This window comes from Lepisma saccharinum, chromosome 3 (genome assembly GCF_977018435.1).
Source record: "Lepisma saccharinum chromosome 3, izLepSacc3.1, whole genome shotgun sequence".
NCBI lineage: Eukaryota > Metazoa > Arthropoda > Insecta > Zygentoma > Lepismatidae > Lepisma > Lepisma saccharinum.
In genome coordinates this window covers 132,786,230-132,813,238 of record NC_139231.1, presented here as the reverse complement: position 1 = coordinate 132,813,238, position 27,009 = coordinate 132,786,230, and the positions used below count along the sequence as shown (strand labels likewise).

Sequence of the window (27,009 nt, the reverse complement as noted above, 5' to 3'; positions counted from 1 at the left end):
GGGGATATTATTGTAATACTAAGAACCCTAAACCTGGCCCAACCAACCTAGCCACAAAAGCATTTAGAGACGTTAGTTGAATACTAAGAGTCCTAAATGTGACTATCCTGACATATATAAGAAACCCCTTCGCACCACATACATATGACAGATGGCAGCAGCAGTCCGTAACCAAGATGACAGTAAACGATCGGCTGGTTGCAAGAGAAGAATCATATAGGAGTATACAGAACTAAAAAAAACATTCTCAAGCAAACATGCAGTAAGTAATCACTAAAACTCCAAAGTATGTGTTAACAGACATAAATAAAAATCCAACCGTGGAAAAAATAGTGTAACATGATGAAATGGGAATTAAACAAATGAAACTTGTGCCAAATTGGCATTTACTGGTGAAAGCTAACGCTGCACAATGATTTCATGTCCCTCCAAACCTAAACTTGCTTTTCTTCTGAATAAAGCTTCCACATGTTAAGAAACACTTCTTACATTTTTTAATTGAAACAAATGAACTGTGAAAAATATGACAGTTAAAAACCCTGTTACAGAGATAAGCAAATATCCATATTAGGCTACTCTTGGTAAACCAAAACGAAAATAAAATATGCAGCTACATACCTTGTTTTCCCATGGACTGACACAGAGAGCACCCAGCGTCCGAACATTTCTCCCAGTGACGTCTGATTGTTCTCGTTGATGAACAATGCATATACAAGCAGGAGTCACCTTCACCACAGGTCTCCAAATGAGTAAGGAGTTTCCTCATCGAATTACATTGCGAAATAGAACACTGGAAGTAAAACAAAAATGTATTACATATTGATCTTTACAAAAGGTGCATTCAGGATAAGATAATGCAAATGAGCCAAAAATTTGGGGACAATACACATTTTGCAGGTTTTGTGTAAGTCAATGATTTTTAAATACCAGAGCAATACAGCTGATCGGGAGAAGATCCCCGATGTTTGTGAAGTGACGTAGCGACAGACGACTCCACTGTTATGGTTGGGAGAGTGCACCCTGAGTGAGAAACACATGTGGGCTTGCTGTAACTCGTGCAAGTTGTTTAGGGTTACCAGACATCTTCTTTTACCTGGACAAATCCTGTTTTTCGGATCCTAAAAATGCTCCAGACGAGTTTTTAGGAACATTTGGAAATATCCTCTTTTTTGGGGTCTGCTTAATTTCAAGATTAGTTACAAAATGTTCCCATATTCAATTTCGAAGTAAAGAAATACAACACACTCAGTTGCAAGCGCAAATACAAGAAACTTTTCTTCCAACAAAGAAAAATTGTTGGACCTTTGTGTCTCTTCTGTTGTCACTGCCACGTCAAGTTTGATTTCAAAGCATTTGTGACATCTAGCGTGGCTCATGATGAGCAGCAAGTTTCTAACAATAGGTGCGAATATGCAATTTGTCACAGCTTACTTTGATTTGAGTTTCATGACATTAGAATTCAAAAATAAACAGTAATTTTTAACCGTCGTACTCTTAGTTCTTATATGGCAGTGTAGAAGTGAAGATCTGTCGATCAACGATCTGAACCATGCCGAAACGCATGTATGTTTTTAGCGACGACTTACAAAAACTGGCTGACTTTAGGCCTGGAAGAGAGAACTCTGAGGCAGAATGTCAATTTATGATATTCTTTTAAAGTAAGAGACCAAGTTTCACAACCATATAATATTACGAACGTAGTGAATAAATAGAATATTCAGACAATTGCCTATAATGAGGCATTCTATTAGTTACATGGAAATGGTGTATAATTTTTTTACAGGGGTGTGTATGTGTGTGTGTGATCTATAAGCCCACCAAAACACCAGTAAGCACAAAACGTGTGTTCAAAATCATGCATTTTCGTCAAAAGTTAAGAACTTTTTGCAATCTAAAACGTCCTTTTTTATAAACTTTGTTATCTGGTAACCCTAAAGTTGTTTCCATATATTATTTTTGAAATTCTTTGAAATGCGAGTCATTCCATGCCAAATCAACACAGATACGTGCAATTTTCAACCTGACAATCTCCGATTTCCATGAAATTTTGGGAGTTGAAAGTATGCATGAAACTTAGTAACTCTAGAAATTTTGAGTCTCGTTTGTCTTGTAATTGCAAAATTATTCAAGGTCAAAGTTCACAGGAATTGCCCTTTCTGAGCTCATTTAGCTATACTAAATGTGCTGTAAATCTGCTTGTATTTGACATAGGAAGCCGAAATAAAGTCCATTGTGCAAGGAATGGAACAAGCTTTCCAATGATATGTCACAAGCCTACCTTCGGATAAAAAGAACATTTTGTCACGTGACCTTGACTTTGAATATCTCAAAACATGTCATCGCCAACATTCGTGAAAAACATATATTTGGCGCACCATGCTATACTCTAAAACATGTGAAAAATCAAACTGGGACTGCAATGGGATCAGAAGGTAAAAAATAATATGTGTAGCAATGAGACTGATAAAGGCCTCATTACAATGTACAGGGTGGGCGAAAAGTCCCTTTACATGTTAATAGCATAGTACAGTTAGACATGTAGATAAACGTTGTTATGAATACAAAACATAATATTTTTTTTGAAATTTCAACATTTATTTTGAATAAACAATGTCTGGGTAACATTAACATTTATTGTGAATAACATATTAACATTGTTACAAAGGTTCAAGGTTCATTGATCAACAATGTCAGTGTGCACTCCTCCACGTTCGATGCAAAGGTTGATGCGTCGCCATGTTCTTGTGTGCATCCCCTCCAGCATATCAGGGGTGATCCTTTCAAATGTCATGCGAACTCAGTCTTTCAGTTGATCATCGTTTACGAACGTCTTCTTTTATTATGCCCCATAGTGCATTGTCCGGTGTGGTGAGGTCTGGGCTTTGTAGAGGCCATGGCAACGGTGCTGAAAGGTCTCGTGATCCACGTCCAATCCAGCGTTTTGGAAACAGTTCATTTACCCATTTGCGGACACTCACAGCAAAATGTGGTGGAGCGCCGTCTTGTTGAAGTGTGACGATGTCAGCTATTCCTCTTGCCGTTAATTCTGGAAGCAACCACGTGTTAATCATGTGAAGATAGCTGTGCTGATTCACAGGACCATCAAAGAAATATGGTTCAAGCAGATGGTCTGCCATTATCCCTGCCCAAATCATAATATGCGGTGGATTGCACTCTAATTCCTCATAAAAGTGCAGATTGTCTTTTGCCCAAAAAGAGACGTTACGATTTCGTGAGCTACGATAAATCGCACACTCGTCAGAGAACATAACGTTTTTTGATCATTTGCATGCGGGAAGCATTTCACATTCATGCACACGTTGCTCCAAGTCACGAGCACTCAACTCATTCACTGAGGATGGCCGAAAACATGAAATGTTCAAGTCTTTCCGCATGTGGTCTCGCATAGTCAATCGCGGGATGCCTAATTCTGCAGACCGCTTACGGGTTGACTTCATCCGGCGATCGTTCAATTGATTCCACCACAGCAGCACAAGTGTCGGTGCGAGTCGTAGGCCTTCCGCTATGTGGTGCATCGAGTGCACTTCCCATCGCAAAGGTTTTCTTCTCCCACGTGAATAACGTTGGTCGTGATGGAGGTGGTTTTCCAAACCGCACAGCGAAGTTCCTCAAAATGTCTGTCACTGACTTCTTTGTGTTCTGACGTTCATAAACCCACACAGAAGCTACCAAACGCTCCTCAACAGTGAAAGCACTTGTATCCGCCATGGTTTCACTCTCTCGACTGAATGAAGTGGACCACATTCTTCCCACACTAACCGATGTGAACGTGATATGCGCAGGACTCAGCTTATGGCAGGAAATTCAATTTAAACATTTTCAATGGGAAGGGATTGATGTGATATATCAAATCAGGCTAGAATTTCACGAGAAATGCAGTGGCGAAGGCTTTTCCAACGTATCTTTAACTAGCAACTTACGACATCTGGTCATTACGTTGTCCATGTTCCTGTATGCACACCCGTTGACGTCTCTCAAAAGCACATAGAAGAACATCTTGCACTGTAACAGGTGCGACATCATTGCAAGCAGCAAATACCTATGCTTTCTATCAGATGGTCAATATCACGGATTTTTAGTGGATATACCATTGATCTCAAATGTTCCTGAAGCTAAAAGTCCTAAGGTGTTAGATCTGGAGAATGTACGGCCTTTCAGCAGGTCCCCGGCTGCCAATCCATGTACTGGGAAATTTACCATGAACCACCCCCAATCTCCATGCACCATACCTAACCAATAGTCTACCAGCACCAGCAATTCGGCTGGAATCTGTCTAATGCATATCACAGGTATTGCATATTATCTTTATTAATTTCACCGTGAACATAAAATTACCCCTTAACACTGTGAAGCACTTTTCATTCCAAAGGAAGCATCACACTACACTAATTGTTTGAGACACCATATGACCAATCAAGATTGGGCATACATGCCCACACACAAATAACCACACATCTAACCTAAGTTCAAGGGCCATTAGGTTAGTATCAGAAAAAGCTTGTGAGAGCTATTTTCCCAAAAGCTTATACTTCTCCCCAATTATCATCATGGGTAATGTTTACAAACCACTTGTTACACTCATGGGAGGTATAGAATTGCCTTATTTATTAAGAAACAACATTTTTTAGGCTGACAGTAGCGATCTTGAATACCAAAAACCATGTGCTCCAAATCACATATTTGCTAATTCCCTTATCTCTTATTAAAAACCAAAGATAACATTTATCCATAGGTAAAATAATACCTATTTTATGAAAAGTAAACTCATTTGCAGTTATCTGGCATAATTAAGCCAGAAAAGGTGAAAAAACACCTTTCAATCAATTGATAACTCTGCCATCTGCTGGTAGGAATTGGAACCTCCACAGACAAGGAAAAGTCTCAAGTGACCACAGCAAGCCAATGAGAAGCTTTCAAGGCTGTGACATCACACAAGAGGCAAACAGATGGCCTATTATGATTTGAGCTTGCCGTTCAAGCTCACTTGTATTCCAGACCCATCTGAGAGCAGGTCAAAGGTGAAGTTGCTGGCAAAATTCAGTGTGTTAATGGCTGCGTGCGCCATTAACAAAGGATTCACAAGGGAAACAGGGATCTACGGTCCAGATATAGTAAATATGGACCTAAGTGTGTGTGACCAAGTGAAATATTGTGTCCAAGACAGCATCTAAGGATCCCAGTGCAAATTTCGGCAATGTACCAAGTTCTGTGTCACTCATCAAAGTGAAAGTCCAGACCGCATGGTTGGCAAAACTGACGCCATAACAGCATCCATGGAACATCAGTCAATATCCATGTTGTTTTCAGCCACCCATACAAGAAAAGCCAGGAAAGCTCACCCATCACTTAACTGTCTTTATCACTTCAAGGAAGTATGGAAGTTTAATGGTGTATACCTCAAAAATGGCCAGGTGTCGGGATGTGGCTATTGAGTGTGAAATAGTGTGTGTGGCCCCAGGTATGAAAGATATAATGTCCAATAGGCTGATATGTAAGTACAGATTCCTTTTGTATATCTCTTGTGTGTGTTTTGTGTAAAGTGAAACGTTCATGTATGGTGGTGGCTATGCCACAAGCGGTGTTCTTTGTGAATAAATGTGTCGTTCAAAGATGCCTGACCTGTTATCATTGCAGTGAATCATAAGACTACCAAAGACTCCTCTAGCTATAGTTTCTGAAATTTCGGCTAAAGTTAGTCTGTTGCTTAACAGGTCTCTCAAGGGATACCGGTTATTATACAGAACACCACACGTGGAATAGGGTCTGCATGTGGCCGCGTACAGCATGGCTCTCTCTTTCTCTTCTCTTTCAGACTAAGTGTTGTTTTTGGTTAGTTTTAGAGGAATCTCTTTCAACTAAGCAAAACCAACTGAACCATCATTAATATAGTATAAAGTAAACGAGAAAAGAACTCAAAGTTAAAGTAAAGTACAAAAAACTTCCCCCCTTATAACCATTCACAATATGCAACTATTCGAAAGAGTCAGTGTGATCTCGCAGAGTTCCTAATACATTAGAGGCATTCTAATGCTTTTTCTAACACCTCAAAAAGGAGAAAATGTTTAAAGTTGTTATGTACCCAATGGGACCAACTCATGTAAATGGTTTGCCAAGGTGGAATAGAGATGGCAGCACTAGATGTGCAAGATTGAAGATTAGCACGTGATACACGAATGGCTGTGTAAATAAGCGCAGAGTAATTTGGAAAGATGAACAACAATATAATCCATTATATAAGAGGATAAGGAAAAAAATATAAAAACAATAAATTAATGTAAATACTTAAATTAAATTGATGCTCATATGTAAATATACCAGAAAACTAAAGAAGTGAAACCACTGATACAAATTTGTGTCTTTTAACAGATCTCGAATCTGTTAGCTTGATTTACCATTACCTTTGTGGAAATTTTGATTTATACCAGTCACGAACCACAATTACCTTTGGTTGCGCATCCCAGCCGTTGCACCTACTTGGATGCGCATTAGAATCATCTGGCACCAAGTATACACTTTGTTGGACTTATTTAGTGTTGGTGCGTTCCAGTCGTTGCCTCAAGGGAGGAGAGTAGAAATAGGCAGCGTAGATATCAACCCTCACCCTCGAAATCGTAACCCTCTAGGACTTGGTGTAAATGAAGAAAGAGTGAGGTGTTACCAGCTTGTGAAAAAAGGACTTAGTGAAGAGGGAAAACATACATATGAAAATACCAGAGGAATTGGCATAAAGGATACACGTTCCAGGGATTACATAAGAGTCCAGATCCAGATTTCCCACAAAGAAGGAAGTCCAGATCCACATTTCCCACAAAGAAGCAAGTCCAGAAAGAAGTACCAAAGAAAGCATCTACTAAAGAAGATTATACAAATTAGAAAGAAGAAATAAATTCTTAAAAGCATACAAATTGAATCAAAATCTGAGGAATCTCATTATGTAAATAGATAAATCCATGTATCCTTGTTGAGATAATATAATCGTTTAAACGTCTCCATTAGAAGGCATCCTGTCTGGTTTAGTTTTAAAAAAGAACCCTACCCTGAAGATACATTAGCCGTGGTATAATATTAAGATTTATGTACCTTGCACAAATAGAGGTAGCAAAGTATTCAATAATACTGGTTAAACATACGTTGCAAAAAGGCTTCGCCACTGCATTTCTTGTGAAATTCTAGCCTGATTTTATATATCACATCAACCCCTTCCCATTGAAAATGTTTGAGTTGAATTCAATACGACTGCCAACAACATGGCGTACCTCAATGGTTCCCACTTGGGCCTAACATGGTTCTATCATGACCAAATGTACCCAGCATAACTCCCTTACATTTAATAGGTGGTGTAAAGGGACTTTTGATTCACCTTAGTACATTGTAATGAGGCCTTTATCAGTCACATAGCTACACATATTATTTTTTATCTTCTGATGCCATTTCAGTCCCAGTTTGATTTTTCATATGTTTTAGAGTATAGCGTGGTGCACCAAATATATGTTTTTCATGAATTTTGGCGATGACATGTTTCGAGATATTCAAAGTCAAAAGTCAAGGTTACGTGACAAAATTTTCTTTTTAACTGAAGGAAGGCTTGTTACCATGCGCATGCACTCCAGTACAGCAAGGCCAGCAGTGCTGGCCCACAGCATTACGGTTGCAAAATTACTTCTTTAACTTTTAGTTGTTCACATTATTTCTTCCCTGTTACCTCAACAGCACCAAGCTGCCGTAGACCTGAAATGTTCATCCTTTTCCGATATGGGACCATCCACACCCTCTCGTGGCTTGTTGACAAAACAACTGCACGGTGATGGCGACACATCACCCTGGCCTGCTTTTAATAGCCAACACTAGCAGGATTCCCCAAGAGAACGAGGCGACCTTGAATCAGCCAATGGAAGACTTTCTATTGTGGAGGAAAACTTTGTATTCCAATTGGCAAGGGATGGAAGCAAGTCGGGGATGCCATCGGTAAAGTAAACTGATGTCCCCACTGTTGCGAACTGCATGATTAAGTGTTCACGTCAGCATTGTAGCATATCAACCCAGCAAGTTACAATTTTAATATTTTTAAATAAACCATAAAGTTTCACAGCACACAAGAAACACAAAAATATAATTGCTGACATGCATATGACCTATTCTATGTGAATATAAACATTTCAGACCATTCAGTCTTATTAAGACATCACGTCCATAGACACATCCGCCAAATAGAGTTCGTAACACTCGCTGCCTGCGTTCACGTTTTTTTCCAAGCACTTTGCAAGGTTAAAAGTTTCTCGCGCGTGCGAATTTCTATTTGTTTTGTTTGTTTTTGCAGCAGGAGTGCCCACAGGGGGGGATTTTTTCCTTATTGAAATATAAAATTCAACATTTATATATTTATCCAAAATAAATGTAAACACCTTAGGTACACCATATTTAATCCATTAGATAAAGAAAATGAAGTATTTTGATGTAGCGATGCCCACAGGTGGGTTTGTGGACTCTCATTATGTCCAAGCAACTTATTTTTTTTGGGGGGGACGATTTCTTAAGCGGGGAGCCCGAGTTGTACTCCGGAATTAAATTTGGCAGCTTTTTGAGCATTTCAGATCCAGTCAATGTTCCCGTAGCGAGGAATTATTTTCTTTATATGGATATACAGTAGTACATACATAGATACATTTCGTTTTGTACAGTTTGCTTGAATGTTTGTGTGTTCATTCACCTTTCTCTCATTTACAAGACATGTAATGTTATAATGTTGTCCAGAGCCATGTGCCCTCTGGGACAAGGGCAGACTGGGTGCTGGTTGAACTGGGGTAAAAGATTCAACCTACGATTTACTTTAAATTATGTGTGCAGTAGTTTCAATTTCCATTTAGGTTTAAGTTACACACTCTCACACTCTCTTTCACTCACTCACACTCTCACTCACTCTCTCTCTCTCTCTCTCCCCCCTCCTCCTTGACAGAAATTAGCACACACACAAAAGAGAAAAAACTTCAAATATTGTTCAATGTTTTGAATAATACCATGGAAAATAAATTTTCATTTACGAATATATGTGTATATATATTCTTTTAACTTATTATTTGACAAATTGACATAACAGAACTTCCATTGAATATTCTTCAAAGTTTTCATATTACATATTGGAATATTGTTGGTAAAGTGTAAAAATTTTAACAACCAAGAAAATCTATATTCACTCATTGTCTTATAGAAAAACGGTGTATCTACTATGTCATGTCTTGCAAAATACATTTTCTAATCTGGCTTCACTACCAACCCCTGAGCACACAACAATCCAAACAAAACCATAAGTTCCTCTTTGTTTGTTGGTTTTCACATGTTCACACGAGAGCGTTTTTTCAACTTTTCTTTATTCACTGCAATGAACTTTTCTGCATATCTATTTGTCTCACATTCTATTATAGACAGCAGTTCATCATTTACAAAAAATCCGAAAAACTTCAAGAAACGCAAGCTATTCCTGCTCAGTTAATAATACTGTGCTGCCATCTACAAAAAAACTGCGCACCAGATTCTGCATAGTGTACACAACAATATCCAAGAACAATTCACGTTACCCGATCTGAAGTTGGAATAAACTTTCCTGCCCGAACCTAGCTTGGGCAACCTGCTTAACGTTACACATTGCAACCCCGAACACAGCTTGGGTAACCTGCTTGTAACTCAATTTATAAAATCGAAACACCCACTTAAGGGGTTAAATCAACATGTGGATTCTGGTGGGGGATTGAGGATTAAACGTTGGGGGAGGGGGGCAATATCAGACTATTGAATATCAGTCTTAAATCTTAGATTACCCTGGGAATTTTAGTTAGGGGGGCTGAGCATTAAATTTTTGGGGGAGATATCCAACTCTTGTGTATTAATATTAAGTCTGATATTGCAGCGGAAAATGTGGTTTGTGGACGGAGATTTTTTTTCTTTTGGAGGGGACAATATCCAGGTATTCTTCAACATAAACAGTAAGTCCAAAATTTTGGTTGGAAGATTGAAATCTGAATACTTCATTTGAGGGGTGGAGATATGGAGCTCTTAATAAAGTGTAAAATCTCAAGATTGTCAAGGGAAGTCTTTAGATTTTTGAACATTATATTTGGGAACTATATTTAGCGATATGGTATGTGCACGTTTCGGCCCCGAACATGATAAAAGAGTAAATATCGAGGGATCCTATGAAAGTATTGACGTCCCATTAAAATAATATTCTTGCAAGCCTGCAAAGAAATTGATATAAAAATTTTCTTGCTCGCTTCGCTTGCAATACTGCATTACAAAAATGTGTGTCTGGCATTTTCATGAGACAAATGTGAAGAATTATACTGTACCTGCATTACAACACAAACAATATTCTCGATAATTATTAATAATATAATTTCTTAAAATATAATGTTTAGTGTCAGTATACTGCTTAATTTAAAGCAGGTGAGTCATTTTGATGATATGGTTCTATTAGCAATATTATTGCATTATTGATTCCCTGTAGGCTATGCTGCAATAGTTGTACTGTGTACTTCATGCCTTGCACATTACTCGATGAAACAGGAAAATAAATAGTGCCAAATTTGCATTTCTAAGTTATTGTTGCAGTTAATTTTGCTTTAGCAAGTGAAATTTGCACTGAAGATGAAATTCATGTAATTATTACTATGGATTACTAAAAAAATTGTAGTTACCTCAAGCAGAGGGGGTGAGTTCTTTGAAGGAGGCACCTTATTATATTCTCATCCTGGCCTTAGGAATTTCTAGCTAGGGTTCTGTAATTCTCGATCATAAGTTGTGCAAGACTTTGTGTTAAATACCCAAATTGTGGGTTATTAAAATCTTGTTGTACAACCACAAACACTGTTTAAATACATATTTATATAATTATGACACTTGAGATTGCCAGCTTTCCATTATTTCGAAAATTCAAACAATTAAAAAATATGGACAGTTTAACAGGCTATTGTATTCAAATAAAATGAAACCTCTGTTTAAGGACGACTGGCAGATCAAGCATCGTGTTCAGTAAAGCTTAAAAAATGTTATTTTCAGTAGACACGCTATCGTAATTAAATACTTCATGTGGATTACCACATGATTTGGGGGGGATGCATTTCAGGGGGATTATGCCATTGGCCTTGGGGGGATGGGCACCCCTGTTTTGTGGGAAGTTAGAGTGGTTATGTGGAAAAAGAAAGCTTAAAAAACTTTAGTATTGCCATTGTTTACTATTTTCTACGGAAAGAACTACGTGGTCGCAAAATGGATTTGTGAATATTGCAATATGTGAAAACTGATTCAATCATCTGCGTTCGTCCGTTGCATTAAATATGTTTGACAACAGGCCAAATGAGGTTCGAATAAATGAACAACTGCACCAGGATATTCACCTTTCCCTTTCAAATACTCTGTGATTGAAGACCATCTTGAAGTAACAGAGACGATAAGGAAACAATCAGGTAGAGTGCTCATATTTCAGTATAACATATCATGTAGAAGCAATGGATTCTTGGTTTTCTTAACTTTTCTCCGGCACTCATGGTGAAGTGGTTAGCACATCGCCCTACGATGCCAGGAGTCCCAGGTTCGAATCCTGGCATGTGCATGGATGTGGATGTTTGTGAGTGTCTATTCATCAATTTCATCATGTCCTCACTCATCCCCATCTTCGAAAATTAGCCAAAACTGGCACAAAAGGCAAAGTAAAATAAAGCAAATCAATCAATCTTAATTTTTCGGGATCTGCTTCCCCAACAAAAAATGTCAGCGCAAGCCACTGCTTGTTACATATCATTGGAAAGCCTGTTCCATTCCTGGCACCATGAACTTTATTTCAGCTTCTTATGTTAAATAGAAGCAGAGTTACAGCACATTTAGTATAGCTAAACAAGCTCCGAAAGGGCAATTTCTGCGAACTTTGATCTTGAATAATTTTACAATTACAAGGCAAACGAGACTCAAAATTTTCATAAATACCAAGTTCCATGTATACTTTCAAATCCCCAAATTTCATAAAAATAGGAGATGGTCAGGTTGGGAGCTGTGTTGATTCCATATGGAATGACTCAGTCTAAATAATGCACAGGAAAAACAAAAGTATTCTGGACACAGAAAGAAAAGCAGCAACCTGTTGCCGCAGACACATGCTGTTTCATTGATGCAAATCAACTCCAAAGTGTCTAAAGGGACACTGACCACAGCAGAAGACTTTCTACTACCCCTAAAATCTGCAAATGAACCGGTCCTTCCTTTGCCCCTGTCTCCATTCGTTTGGGGATCTTCTCGTGAGCTGACTGCTGTACCAGAAGCCTTTGGTTCGCTTTCAAGTTGGTAAGTAGTCAACTTTCAATCATGCCACCAAAGTCCCTTAGTTCAAGTCCCAGCAAGGGCATGAATGTACTTGTGAGTCTCCTTTCATTAAATCATCACTCAACCTATGGACTATGATCTATGCGTAGAACTATCAAGATGATGAGTTGCATACCTGGGCCAGCAATCTTCACAGACTTTTCCCCAGTTTCATCTGGCTAAAGCTGACATCTTAACTCACAAAATCCAGGACAATGTTTTCAGCAAATTCCTCCTTACCCACATGTTACAGGCCTCAGGGGCAGTAACATGTTCACCTTGCATTTTTCATTGATTGACCTGAAATCCTGATGTAATGCACGTTAATTGAGCCTCAGGCACATAGCCAGCGGGAGGGCGGCTCATGAAGCCTCCCCGGAAATACTACAAATATCTAATTTAAGTAGTGTATAGTTGTAATTAATTTTACTTCCTTAGCAGGCTATAATAAATTGTTATGTACTGAGAAATTCACCTTCAGGGCATCTACACCCCCCCCCCCCAACTTTATCGCCTTTATATAGTGACTGTTGATAAGGGGGAAAAAAATAAAATTCTGGCTATGGGCCTGTTGAGGCTGTTACTCAAGAACAATAAGTATAATCAAAAATATGGAGGGGTATCTCACAAAATTCTTTTTGCAGATCTGTGTAATGCACCAATGTCGATAGAATTATAAAGTATTCTTGGGGGGTGTCTGATAAGTATGGACCTTGATTTTTCGCAAATGTAATAACACCAAAAAACGTTAATTGTTGCAAAAAAAAGTGTTAATGTATGTGCAGCGACATGTTCTACACACATTTATCATGCATTTAAAATAGCGACTTGATGAGTAATTTGACCCAAAATGCAAATTATGTCCTTTTTTCGTGAATTTCGACACTTTTCGTCCTTACAAAAAAAAAAGTATATTATATTTACTTGCGTATAATGTGCACTTTTCAAAAACTTTTATTCCCCTCAAAAAACTACGGTGTATTTCATACATGGAACAATTTTGACAACTAGGTGTAAATAGAGGATCGCTTCTGTCAGAACATTTTGCATTACCGAGCTACCGAGCTGCATCTACCCTCACACGGGAGCCATAACATCTGTATTTGTTGCACGAGAGCCATTTGCATTACCAAGTGAAGCGGCATGGTCGTGGTAGATATCGAGTTCACATATACTGTCACATGGGAGCAATAACATCAGTATGTGTTGAAATATAAATTTAAAAGAACAAAAATAAAATTTTAGGCATATTTCACAGAAAAATGTGCTAAAATAAAAACACAAATTGAGAAAAATGACAAATTTTGCCAAAAAAAAACAACACTAAGTTGCTGACCAAGGCAATTTATTAAGATATAAAAACACTTAACATGTAAAGTTTCACATCTGTATCAGGGTCTTCCTCAGACAAACTAAACTAAAATGAAGAAATACATATTTTTTTTGTGTGGCTAAGTCACCCTGCTATGTGTATATATCTTTATGTGTTTGTATTTCTTCATTTTAGTTTAGTTCTTTGTCTGAGGAAGAGCCTGATGCAGGGTTGAAACGTTACATGTTAAGTGTTTACTGTCTTGGTCAGCAACTTAGTGTTTTTCAATATGGAAACAAGGCTTAATTATACTACAAAAAATAAGACCAAAAAATCTAAGAAATTTTAAAAACTAATACGAAGGTCATGAAAAACGCTAATGAACACACATGTGTATGATGTATTAAGAATGGTGGTTCTCTTGATTAAAGTTTAAGAATAATGTTAGTACCTAATTAGTCATCGTCTTCTGATTCACAAATTATGCAATAAATTCAACATTCATGGCAAATTTCTCACCCTTCTCACAGATTACCTCAGCGATCGCCAACAACGTGTTGTTCTTCCAGGAACTGTTTCTAACTTTCTTCCTGTCCTCTCTGGAGTTCCACGGGGTAGTGTTCTAGGACCTCTCTTGTTCATATTATTCGTCGATGACCTTGCCAACCATCTCGCAGCTCCCTCTAGCAATTACCTTCTTTTCGCAGATGACTGTAAAATTTTCAGAGAAATCTCCACTTCCGACAATACTCATCTTCTTCAGAATGACATAGCAACATTTACTTCCTGGTTCCTGACATGGGACCTTACATTACATCCTGACAAGTGTACTACTCTCACTATCTCTCTCAAGAAGAATCTGTTAAAGTCATCTTACTCCATCTCTGGCAATAACATCAAAGCAGCATCCTCTCACAAAGACCTAGGCATTGTTTTCGACCAAAAGCTCACATTCGAGGAACATATTTTATGCACCACAAAAAAGGCCATGCGTCTCTTAGGTTTACTCTACCGTTTCACTGAAATTAGTGACATCTCAGCCCTCACTTTGTACTTCAAATCATTCATCTCCCCAATAATAGAATACTGCTCTCCCGTCTGGTCCATGGCATGTCCCACTCACCTCTCCAGAATCGATTCAGTCTTTCACTTCTTCCTAGCTATAGTCCGTCACAGGGTTCCTTCATTATGCAATGTTTCATCTCTGCATCTCTTGTCTTTTCTAAACTTACAAACTGCTTATCAGCGACGTTTGCAGAATGATTTCAGTTACTTATACAAAATTGTGAATGGCAAAATCCGCTGCAACACACTCCTTGAGGAATTCCACTTTAGAGTACCTATGCACACAACTTGCAATACAAGGTTATTTTATACAAAAAAACCGAGACTAGAAATTCAAAAAAGATCTCTCTTTTATAGACTTGCAGCTCAATACAATGATCTCCCCTCAAGTATTGATATATTTTCCTCAGAGTTTGCCTTTGTTTGATTATAATAGTGACTACTTTAGGCAGTGAATAATACAATTGTACATTTTTGAAATAAAATATATTAAATGTTATCAACTGAAGTAGTACATCACAAATTTTAATCACTTCAAGGCTATGAAAAGTATTTTTATAATAAAAGCAAATGACTGATTTTGATATGATCAAAAAGAAAAGATTTAACGATATATGTGTATATATTATATCTTTACATTTGATATATTTAAAAATAAAAAATACATTTGACGAATTAGTACATCAATTTACGAATGAGAACAAACTGATAGAATTCCAACAAATAGTTTGCCTGAAATAAAAAAAATTAAACAATTTTCATTAACGCATCGTTGGCCTTTAATGGGTTAACACAAATTGAATGCATTTGCAGACACGTATGCCTTTATGTATTAGAAAACAATATTTTTCAAATTAACTTATTTCCATGGAGTAGGAACCCGTTCTGTGGAATTTGCCATATGCATTTTCATTAGTGACTACTGCAAAGATAAATCCAATGATTTACACCTAAACTGTACCTCTCTATCAGCATCCGTGCCTGATCTTCTACGGCATGACGATGTGTGCAAATAGAGAAGCAGTTGGTCTCGAATCAGGTTCCCCTTCTTGTTGTTCTGCAGCACTGATGGTTGCGATCCAGCATATGGTGGCGAGTGAGAATATATCTTGTCTTCACTATCTGTTGATGCATCCCAATCCAAACAATTTATGGCTTCATCTTCATCACATTTTATAGGCCTAAAGCTACTTGCAGATGTCTCATTGCCCTGAAAATTCTTGATCACCCCTGATGTGCTTGGTCTCTCCTGAAAATATATCCAAATAATGAATACACTAGAAAAGTAAATACATACATTTTCTGAACTTAAACCTTTGTGCATGTGTGAAACAAAATTAAATCTGAATTTCTAATCAGTAAAGTACCCACACGGTGAACCCACAATGTAAAGCTCACGATCCAACCTCAAGACCCTCCCTTCTACATACAACGGTCTTTTCAGGGTTCCTCACTTATATAACCTGCCTCCAAATGTTGCCACAGCACAGTTTCCAACAATTGTTAATAATGTATGTGTAACTTTTCATTTTTTTCTGTGTCATATTGTATTGTTGTTTTCCTGCTGTTACAGTTTCAGTATATGGGCCGCGGTAGCACAGTTGGAAGAGCATCTGGCTACCAGAAGCTCGGGTTCAAATCCCGAGGCAGGAGATCTGGACCAGGATTTTTTTCAGTCATTTCCCTGTCTTGCCACCACCCAGCCTCATATCGATGGGTACCTGGGGGGTTAAAGATGGTCGGGCATGATGCTGATCACATCATCCCAAGATCAAAAATATGTGGACTTCTACCTTCACATCACCCCATACGGCTTCATGGCATGAGTGTACATGCTCATGGGTACCTTTACTGTTTCAGTACAAAATGCTCATTCAATACTATATCTAAAATCATAGACAAATAAATATATGTAAAAATCATGATGATGATAACTTTAGAATTTCTTCATGCTTCCTTTTCCTGTGCTGGTTCCATGCAGGCCCGTAGCTAGAATTTATCTGGGGGGGGGGGGGGGCTCACAGGTTATCAGGGAGGCTTTGTAAACCAAGTCCAATTTTTAAAACATTAACAGTATTAAATGAAGGTAAATTATGTGTGTGTATGTGTATAACAAAAAATATAAATATACAAATACTACATTTTTCTACATCTTTTAAAACATCTCTTCAAGTGTTAATTGACTGCTACTGAAATTATCCCTTACATGCTCCATACTACTTTACATGATTCAGATATTTATATCACACAAAAAAAACGCACAATATTCAATCACAGTGCCTAGAATACCTTCCACCCCCAGCTGAAGCAATGCAACTCACCTTCCTTCCCAAAAATTGAGTGCAGTAGACCTTTGATGCAGATGCGAAGGAAATTTGTATGATAACAGTCACAGATTTCTGTTTAAATGGAGATCGTAACAGGGACAGAAGGTACAGATAAGGAAGCTCACTTATGGAAGAACTTACAAAGTCTAGAGAATCTTCTAAATACTTGCAGCTACTTAGACTTCAGCTCATAAACAAGATGAACAAATGTAATAGCTGTTGTTCATGTTCTGAGAATTTATCCTTAAAGTTGTGCTGTCTACATTTTCACTCCTCACTGCGACAAATTATACAAAATAGTTTTCCTAATGTCACGGGAGCTTACGGTAGTTCCAAGGGGGGGCTCAGCCCTCTCTCGTCCCTGCTTGGTTCCATGCCAAAAGGGGTAGGAGCAATACTTTGCTCGCATTTGCCCCAGCCTATCCATCATGGACTGATGTTGATTTTCCACATTTCACCTTTTTTTAATCTGTTACATTTCACATTGTGACATCGAAGTTAAGAGATTTTGCTATTTCGTTTTGGGAAAGAAACAAAGTTATGTAGGTATTCATAAATACGGCCTGATGAATATGGGCTGTTTAGTTCTAGTGACAGGGGCTCAGAGTATGCAACACTGTCATAGGGAAGTAAAGATCACGGCAACACTGTCATAGGGCAGTGAAGACCACGAGGGAAAAAACTTGGAATTATTTTCATTTCAATTTTTCATTCTATTATGCTTCAACCTTACAACACATGAAGCACCACTATTTGCAGTGCAAAAAGAAGATTAAATGAATACAATAAAAAAAAAAAAAAGGAACTCGCGTTGCCTATGATTGAAGCTCAGGCAGATGACTGAAATTTTCCATGTAAATGTAACTATAAAGTTCCAGATTCAATAGAACAATTTGTACATACATTTACATATTTCAGGATTTCTTAATAGTTTTCATGCTTGAAGTGGAAATTCGTAAGTGGAGAATTTTCCTGCCTCGGGATTACGTCACTTATCCTGGCCAATGGGATGATGCCATCCACTTTGAATACTACAAAGTGTATATTTAAATCGGCCGGTACCTACAATTTTTAAAAGGAAATATTTAATCTTAAAGAGACCAATTATTACATAATCCAACAGGAATAATCACTGCACATCATAACGGTTCTTGATTCTTTCAAACAGTATTGCAGGTTCAAATTCAAATTAGCATATTTATTGTAATAGTGGCTATAATCAGCAGTAGACAAAACTAAAAATAATTCACATGCCCCGCCCTTATTCTCAGGAGCTAGCTATTTTTTTATTTATTTCAAATACAGGCTACGAAAGCCATTATTAAAACTAAGATAAGTTTTGAAACATTATCTTAAAAGATTTAATTTATTTTTTAATACAAGATTGGATAAAAAGTAATTAATACTTGCACTGGAGTGGTCTTCCTAAAGGTGGCTCAACTGGTGACAGCACGGCAATACATTCTAACATATCGCAGACTCTCCCCTATCACTGCAGATTTTAAATTTAGGTAGTAAAAGTGCAAAACTTTATTGTTGTACGTTGTATTATTCTGATTTTATTATACACATGATGCAGAAAACACAAAAACAATAAAAAACATACTGTGATCATTAATATAAAAAAGGTAATGCAAATGTCTGTACGTGAACAGGAAATATTAAAAAATAAAAGAGAAGAACTGAATTTAATAATTCAGGCATCCAGTGAAAATTTTCATGTACCATAATGACCAGGCACCCTGTATTTTTCTGCACCTGGCTATAATTATCATTAAAGAGATGCATGTATCTACCACATGGCAGACCCAGGTTCGATTCCTGGGATGTATGATCTAAGGTCGGAAATTTTCCAGCCTTGTCCCCACATAAAGCAGCTCCGGGGTTGACCCTGCTTCAAATCAATGGGTACCTGGAGGCAACCCTGGGGAGTAAAGCTGGCCAGAGCATGGTGCTGATCACACCTCCAAAATGGCCGAGATCAAGAATGTGATGGACCTACCCCCACAGGTGCCTTCATGGCATTGTGCTATATGCATGGGGGGAGCTATAATTATTATCATTACATATTTCTTTGTAGTGAAATCGTAATGAGTTGCTTGCCTGTCCGTCATATACAGCAATGACAGTCAAAAAACTACACATTTGGTTGAAACTAGAAATTCTACATACATACCTGGATAGGTGCTTCGGCACTTTGCTGACTTGCGCCTCTTGGAACAGTCAGATCGACACCATGCACTGTCAAATCCATTCCAAAATTTGATGAATAATCGGGATTTTGTGTAACAGCCTGACTGTAAAGTTCAGGATTTTGAGAACAGGAAACTTCCTTATGCACAGCCGCCTGCCTAATTGGTACCAGATTATTGATTATGGAAGTTTTTTGTGTCACGTATTTACCACTAAGAACTGCGGGTCTTATTACAAATCCACTGGCATGGTTCGGCATTTGTGAATTCATTACTTGGGCAGCATCTGTACCATTGCTCTGCGAAAGAAGGAATGGTACAAACGTACCTTGCGATTGACTGGGTGTATTTCCCGAGGACCCAGACACAGAGGGTTCATGAGGAATCACGTTGAACAATGGTCTTTGAATTATGTTAACGCCCTGCTGCAGTTTTGAATATGTTGGTGGGGCATAATGATTGCTAGAATTATGTGTGCTGACACTCAAAGGTAGATGAGGATGATTTCCATTCATTATAAATGTGGGTCTTCGGTCATCCCTTGTTACCATCGGAGGAGATGGAATATAATTATCAAAGTCCTCAAATGACTCAACTCGGAGTTGTGATGGGAGCTCACGGGTAGGTGAACACCTGATTCCACTAATTGAAGCACTGTCTTGTACAACAGTATTGCTGCTATTGTTACATGGGACACTAGTAAAAGGTTCAAAATCTCCCCAGTGCTGTTTTCTTCGATTGGTCTCTTCACCATAATTCCTTTGGGCACTAATTTCATCACATATGCCACTTGTGGATGTAGCGTAACTACTTGCTGGAACCCCTGAAGTGGGAGAAGAAATCAACACTGTTGGTGGGAGTGGTGGTGCATCTCTTCTTTTCTCCTTCTTTAATGTTACTGAGGAAGAATCAACTGAATCATCAAGGTTTCTGTTTGCGAATATCTGTGATCGCGATGATTGCAGTGGTCTTCCGTTAAGTGATATAAATAACGAATCTGCAATAGATTTGTGGAATTGTGAGTAGCCTCCATTACTTGTGCTTTGTGCTTCTCTCCAGTCGAAATCTCCATTCATACCAAGTAAATCCTCTGGAGTCAACATTTTCAAATCTCCTTCAGTGTTATTTTCAGCACAGTAGGAATCTGTAATTGAACACAGGACAATATCAGATATAGTTAGGAGAAAGTACTTTAAAATATTGTATTCTTTAAATAAACTTTTAAAGCCCATTAACCATAGGTTGGTCACATATGGTCTCTAGTTCCTGGTGTGTGGTTTTAACGTAGTAATTTATCAATGATTGTTCTGTAGACACCCTCCCAGTGTCTAGCTGAGTTTCTAACCTCCTTCTTTTACACTACATTTTGTTTTCAGTTTTAGTCAGATCTTCGAGCCGCTAGAGGGGGGGGGGGGGGTTGTTGTTATAGCCCCTTGCTGTATGAGTCCATGCATGCATGACTACAGACATACCTAGTTTTCACTGAAAATCTGATCTGCCGTTCTGTGCCCAACTAACGAAGAGTGCCTTTTTAGTTTCATAGAATTTTAATTATTATAGAATCTCAATCGTTTCAAGATATAATCATAATAATTGAGGGTTTTGCATTTTAGACTATTAGTTGAACCCGGTCTCTTGATACCATGCGCGACCATTGACGTCACTTTTCAATGGTTAAGAGAATACATTTAAAGTGCCCATTAAAATTGTATGTAGTTTTCATAACAAGGATACATTATGTTTTCTTTCAAGCAGATCACACTGAAAATAAGTGTGGGTAATGCTAATGAAGACTGAATGATTTTTTGCAAGTTTTATAGGGGAGGACGTGCTTTAGAATGCTGGGAATGATTGTGGAAGGAATTTCGAAGCATGGATAAACTACTGTATTTCACCGCATAATCATCACACTCTGTTTTTATTCAAAAGTTGGTTCATAACCTTTCATCACGTAATAGTCATATTGGCATGTCAGGTAATGAAACCAACGATAGCGACACAGAATCTTCGGACAAAGAAGATTACATTTTTTAGGTCTGTACTTCACAACACTATAAATTGCCTCAAGTGTAATATTTCGTCTGTAATGCAGAAATCAATAACAACTAATGTGTTAACTCTTTCAGACAGAAAACAAATGTTTGCTAAACTATCACAAATAAATTATGTACGTAAATTTGGACTTTAATAAATTTAACACATATTCATGAGTAGGGCCCCGGACATTAAGTTACAACATATTTTTTATTTGGCATTGGATCGAATACTGGGGTGAAATCTTTACGTATCTGATGAAAATCAGCCAAAATAGACTAACTTGATAAGGCATGTTCTCTTACATATTCTACCAAATTCGCATTTTAACAACATATTTCTTCAATTTTCTCATAATAAGACATATCTCTGTATAATTTCATAATTGTCTTGCATATAATTGTTTTTCTTTTTTAATTTATTCTTCGTATTTTTAGCACAACATGATAAGGAAATTGCGGACAAAAAAATTTAGTGTAACTTGTTCTGACAAAAATTTTGTAGGCTGTTTTTCAAAGTCTATATACTTAAAATCTCCCTAAAATGTTGTTTGTTTATTGATTGCTGCCACAAGATGACATGTGCATTATGGAACGGAAATAATATTGAGTGTAACATGTTCTGACAAAAAATTTCAAGGCTGCTTTTCAGATTCTTATAGTTAAGATCTACCTAAAAAAGTTGTGTTTGTGTAGATTGCCTAGATTTACCAGAACTGTAGCGAGCTGCCAATTATGCTTTACTTTCCACAAAGGTGTACATCTGACATAATAATAAATGAAACATAGGATGATTGCAGTGAACCTCACAATATTTTCCCACTACATTCTTCGGTTAAAGGGATTCTGACTTAATTTAATATCCCACCTCCACCCTAGTCGATCTTTCCTTGAAGATACTGACTTCCCATATAATGAGAAATTTGAAAGTACAGTTGTATATATTTTTGACTTTACTGGGAATATTTCTGAAATATTTTTTGACATTTTTCCATTTTTATGACATAATTACATACATATTTTACAGTTTCATATGAGAGGACGAAGTCCCGAGCCCTATTCATCAGTATTCCATGCATACTAATCATGCACCAAAGACAGTTTAGTAAAGTACCGGTAATACAAATACGTTAAGAAAAAAAAAACCTTCACATAATGATTCACACACCACTTATTTGCAGAAAAATTTAGCATAAAATTTACTATGATTATGCAGTGAAATACAGTAATCAGCATAGTTAAAATCTTCACTATATATTATTTAACCGGAAAATTATGATTTCCAGCAGATTTTCATCCAAGGCTTGAAGGGGATTTCATGCTTGAGACCAGATATGAGGCATGTCCAGAAAGTAGTTCTCATTTGGTAATTATATTTAAAAAAAGAAAGTAGTTAATTGAACAAAAGCCTTTTACTCTGAAAGTACATACCTTAGCTATTTTTCTACACAGGCAGCCAGAAACTTGTCTTCTGGTTTAGTCACAGACACTTCTGGGTTGTAACAGACACTTCTGGGTTGTAACTATTCCATTTAGTCAATGGTATTATTACAATCCGGAAGTGTCCGTGACTGTACAATACCTGGGCTTCTATGTAGAATAATAGCTCAAGGCATGTAATTTCAGAGTAAAAGCTTTTGTTCAACTAACTTGTTCTATCTTTTTACTAAACATGTACTAATTTTTGGATGTGAGTCGTATTACATGATCAGATGTTGGACATTTATAGACATTACTTTAATCCTAAGAGTTCTAAACCTGACCCACCCAACCTAACAACGAAAGCATTTATGGACATAACACTCCTTCATACATGCACGTGAAATAGATAGCAGCAGCAGTTTGTATTTAAGATGAGCAAAGAATCATATAAGAGTATATGGAAGGGGAAAAATCTTCTCCAGAATACACACAGTAACTAATCACTAACAATCTGAAGTACTCATTAACAGTCAAAGAGAAATCAAACCATGGGAAAAATGCATGTGCACCAGTGGCAGTGCCAGACTTTCTGGTGTGGATGTGCCACTGTGTACTCTTCACCAGGGATAGAAAAAAAATAATAATTCTTGCACCTTCCCCTCTTTCTCAGGAGCCAGCCTTCCTTTTTTAGCAAATATGGTCTAAGAAAGCCATGAATCCAACTAACATAATTACTTAATCCTACTTACCAATTTTAAAATATGATCTTAAAACTATTAATTAATTAATTACATGATTATGATTGGATTAAAAGTGATTAATTTTTACACTGGAGTGGTCTTGCTAGATAAGGTTCTACAGGTAATAACATGAATAACTACACATTCTAATATAGGGCTGACTCTACCATATTGGCGCAGATTTTGAAATTCGGCTAAAATTTATAATGGCAAGTTTATTATTCTGATTTAATGATGCACATGGTACAGACATACTGTACTCATTATTAAAAAAAGCAATAGAAATTACCATAAGCAAACTTCAAATAATATATATGTTTATATTCTTTACATCTGAATTTGAAAATTCAGGCACCATGGCGATCGGGACCCCCCCCCCCCTTTAACTATAGAAAGAGGAAAATGTTGCATGGTTTATGAAGATTAAGTGGTATATGAATGTTCTTTATTTTCAGCTCATGGAAATGTATGTTTTTTTTTTTTATACCATTGGAATCAAATCGGTAAAAATTTACTATCCTTCGGACACCTCTAATTTTTTCGTTTCGTCAATTTTTGACATTCGTACTTACGTATCTGCTTCGCGGAACATTCCTGAAGGTGTATCAACGTTGTTTTGATAAAATTTGAACTATGTTTCCTAACCTAACAGAACTAACCTAACCACACGCCAATGGTTCGTGGGGCTAGCGCCAATGTTTTGTGGGGCTAGCACCAATGGTTCGCAATTATTTCCAATTTCTAGATACTGATACTAACATGACACCAAATTTTAACTATGTTTCCTAACCTAACAGAACTAACCTATCCACGTGCCAATGGTTCGTGGGGCTAGCTTTTCTCCGTCGGAGAATTAATTTTCAACGAACATGAATTTCAGCTATGAAACATTCCCACATCACACAAAACACTTTCCCGATGTTCGACAATGCTACAGGAACTTATTACGATAAGTAGTTTCTTCTGTAAAAATAAATAAATGTTTCCGAAGGATAGTAAACTAGTACCCACTTTCTAATTTTTTTCCCCTTTTTGAGTGTGCATACAACTGTTTTTTACAAATAAAAACTAGTGAAATAGTACATCATTCATGTGCCACTTGACACATTTCACCTTGCAGAAAATGAATATTTTCAAGGTATGTATGTATATGTGTTTACTTCTTTGGGTTTTAAATCCACTTCAGTCCCCTGAGCTCACCCCCTGAGTACAGGCCTGTGTGTAATGTTCTTTAAACTGGAAGATTAAGATATTGAATTTGTGTGGTAAGTTTGAATTATTTCTCTTATAGTCTACGGTTGTTACAAGCATAAAAACACTACAACAAAAAAAAAACTGTTTTTATGCTTCTAACAACTGTAGACTACAAGATAAATAGTTCTACAATGCGTACATACAAGAAAAAAAGTAAGTTTGAAATTTGTAGAAATTAATTTTACATTTTTTGACATGTAATTCATGTAAACAACTACAAATAATTCTGTGTAATGCATAATAATTTGTTGGATGGGTTTACATCAAGAAATAAGATACACATACGAAACATTTCTAAACCCAAAAACACAATTGCAAGCAGATTTATTTATTGAAATATGTAGTATTACGAGTAAATGTTTGCAGAGGAATGTTCTACTTATGGTAACACTTCGATCTTGTGAAAACTGATATCTTCATTTTTACAGAAGAAACTACTTACGGAAATCAGTTTCTATAGCATTATCGAAGTTCGTCAATGTATTTTCTTTCATCGTGTAATCTTTTTTAGTTCGAATTCATGTTTTTTTCTAGTCCGCAAACAGAATACGTAAGTAGGAATGTTAAAAAGGACGAAATAAATATGTTATAGGTGTTTTCACGAGATCGAAGTAGAACCATAATTATTAACCACTCCACGTACGTAAGTTAAATACGTAAAGAATCTTTACTATCAGTGTGATAAAAACGTAATACTTTGCTTACACAAAATAGAAAGAATAATTTGAATGTAACAAATTGTAAATTAATAATGGAGCACTAACTATACAAACTACCATTTACCCAAACATTTCCACTAATTCTGTAACATCAGAAACTTCTGACTTCCCCGCAGGCTTCAAAATATCTTGGTCTTGTACTAAAGGTTACCTGAGTTCAAAAAGCAGTAGAATCTATCTCGTTCTGAATCCATATACTAATTACAGTATGTACACAAGATGAAACTTCTATCTCGACAATTATCTTTACTACGCCGACAGCCTATTTCTAGTACAACTAACCTTGCGGTGATTTAATCGTAATTTAATGCAAGAAATACTTTTCATTTCTATTCTAGAATAGCTGATTCTCTTCACACAAATGCTAATCTATACTTTTTTTACAGTACACACGGGTAGATATAAATTTCGTTACATCACCTTACCTTATCACATTTACATGAAACAGTTTAGAATTTTCAATTGTCATTGTGCAATTCCGGACGTATTATTTATTTTGGATATTAGGCGTGTGTGTGGGGGGGGGGGGAATTGCGTTATATACATAGTATAATAGCACCCATGGAAGGCACTTTGAAGTGTCCCTACAATTCTCCGTATACATTGTAAGAGCACCCATGGAAAGCACTTTGATGTGTTCCTAATCTCCTAAGTTAAATTCGTACATGTTAACAAATATGGTTATTCGATTTCCGAGAACTTCTCCTTTCTTTCCACCTGTGCACTCAGTTGAATTTCAACTAATTTTGTTTACAAACCTTGCGTTCGATGTTCAGACTTTATTGAACTGAACATTCCCCTTTGGTCTTCAGAGGGTTCTCCTTCGATGCTTTCTCCAAACATTGTGAAAAACACTTTAATGCCGACTTCAACACTATCTTTATAAGTTAATTTTTAACATTATACCCCATAGGGGCCCGCACATTTCTCAACATGTTTGAACACGTCACGCAATCATCTGGTACTGGCCTGGCACATTTTCCTCTTATGAGTCGGGGTCTTTTTTGCGTATGGCAATGGCAATTCTTTAGTTACGTACTTGCTTACTTTTCTCTACACAATACCAGTGTTTCCATAATGTGATTGAAAAATTTCCCTTTCCAAGGGGAAAATTTCCCTTATTACCACATTTTCCCCCCAATCTGAAGAAATCAATAAAAAAACACAAGTAGTAGTAGCAACAGCAGTAGCACACTAGCAGTAGTTCATCTGTATATAACAAAAAATAACGCATTAATCACATGGATGCTTGTAGTACGTCCAGCGGCAGCGCCAGGAATGAAATGTAGGGGGCACTATATTGAAAATAAAGAAACATGAAACATGCATCCTAAATAAAGTACCAATCAAATTTTAGTAGGCATGTATGATAATATATCAATGAATCTGAGAAATACTATCTACTTCTTTGCTTGCTTTATTTTTCCTTGATTTTAGCAAAACATACAAATAGTGTTGCTCTAAAAAACCCTCCAGCTGCGCACCCCTTAATTTCTTCCACACCCCCTTCAGGCTTCAGCACCTTTTCTTCAAAGAAACTGGTTCAACTGAAAACACTAAAACGTACAGTCCATATTAT

At 37.1% G+C, this 27,009-nt stretch overlaps 1 protein-coding gene across 1 annotated transcript in view; it reads right to left on the bottom strand.

Moving 5' to 3' along the window:
• The window catches only part of LOC145985426 (uncharacterized), a 48,609-nt gene extending 22,136 nt beyond the window's left edge, over positions 1–26,473 (bottom strand). Inside the window, exons 1-4 of the mRNA XM_083119444.1 lie at positions 26,189–26,473; positions 19,247–20,406; positions 15,705–15,992; positions 619–790 (exon numbers count right to left, since the gene is read on the bottom strand). Coding sequence (XP_082975570.1) covers positions 619–790; positions 15,705–15,992; positions 19,247–20,406; positions 26,189–26,273 — 1,705 coding nt within the window. The 5' untranslated portion in view covers positions 26,274–26,473. The remainder of the gene's footprint in view (positions 1–618; positions 791–15,704; positions 15,993–19,246; positions 20,407–26,188) is intronic.
• Positions 26,474–27,009: the final 536 nt, after the last annotated feature.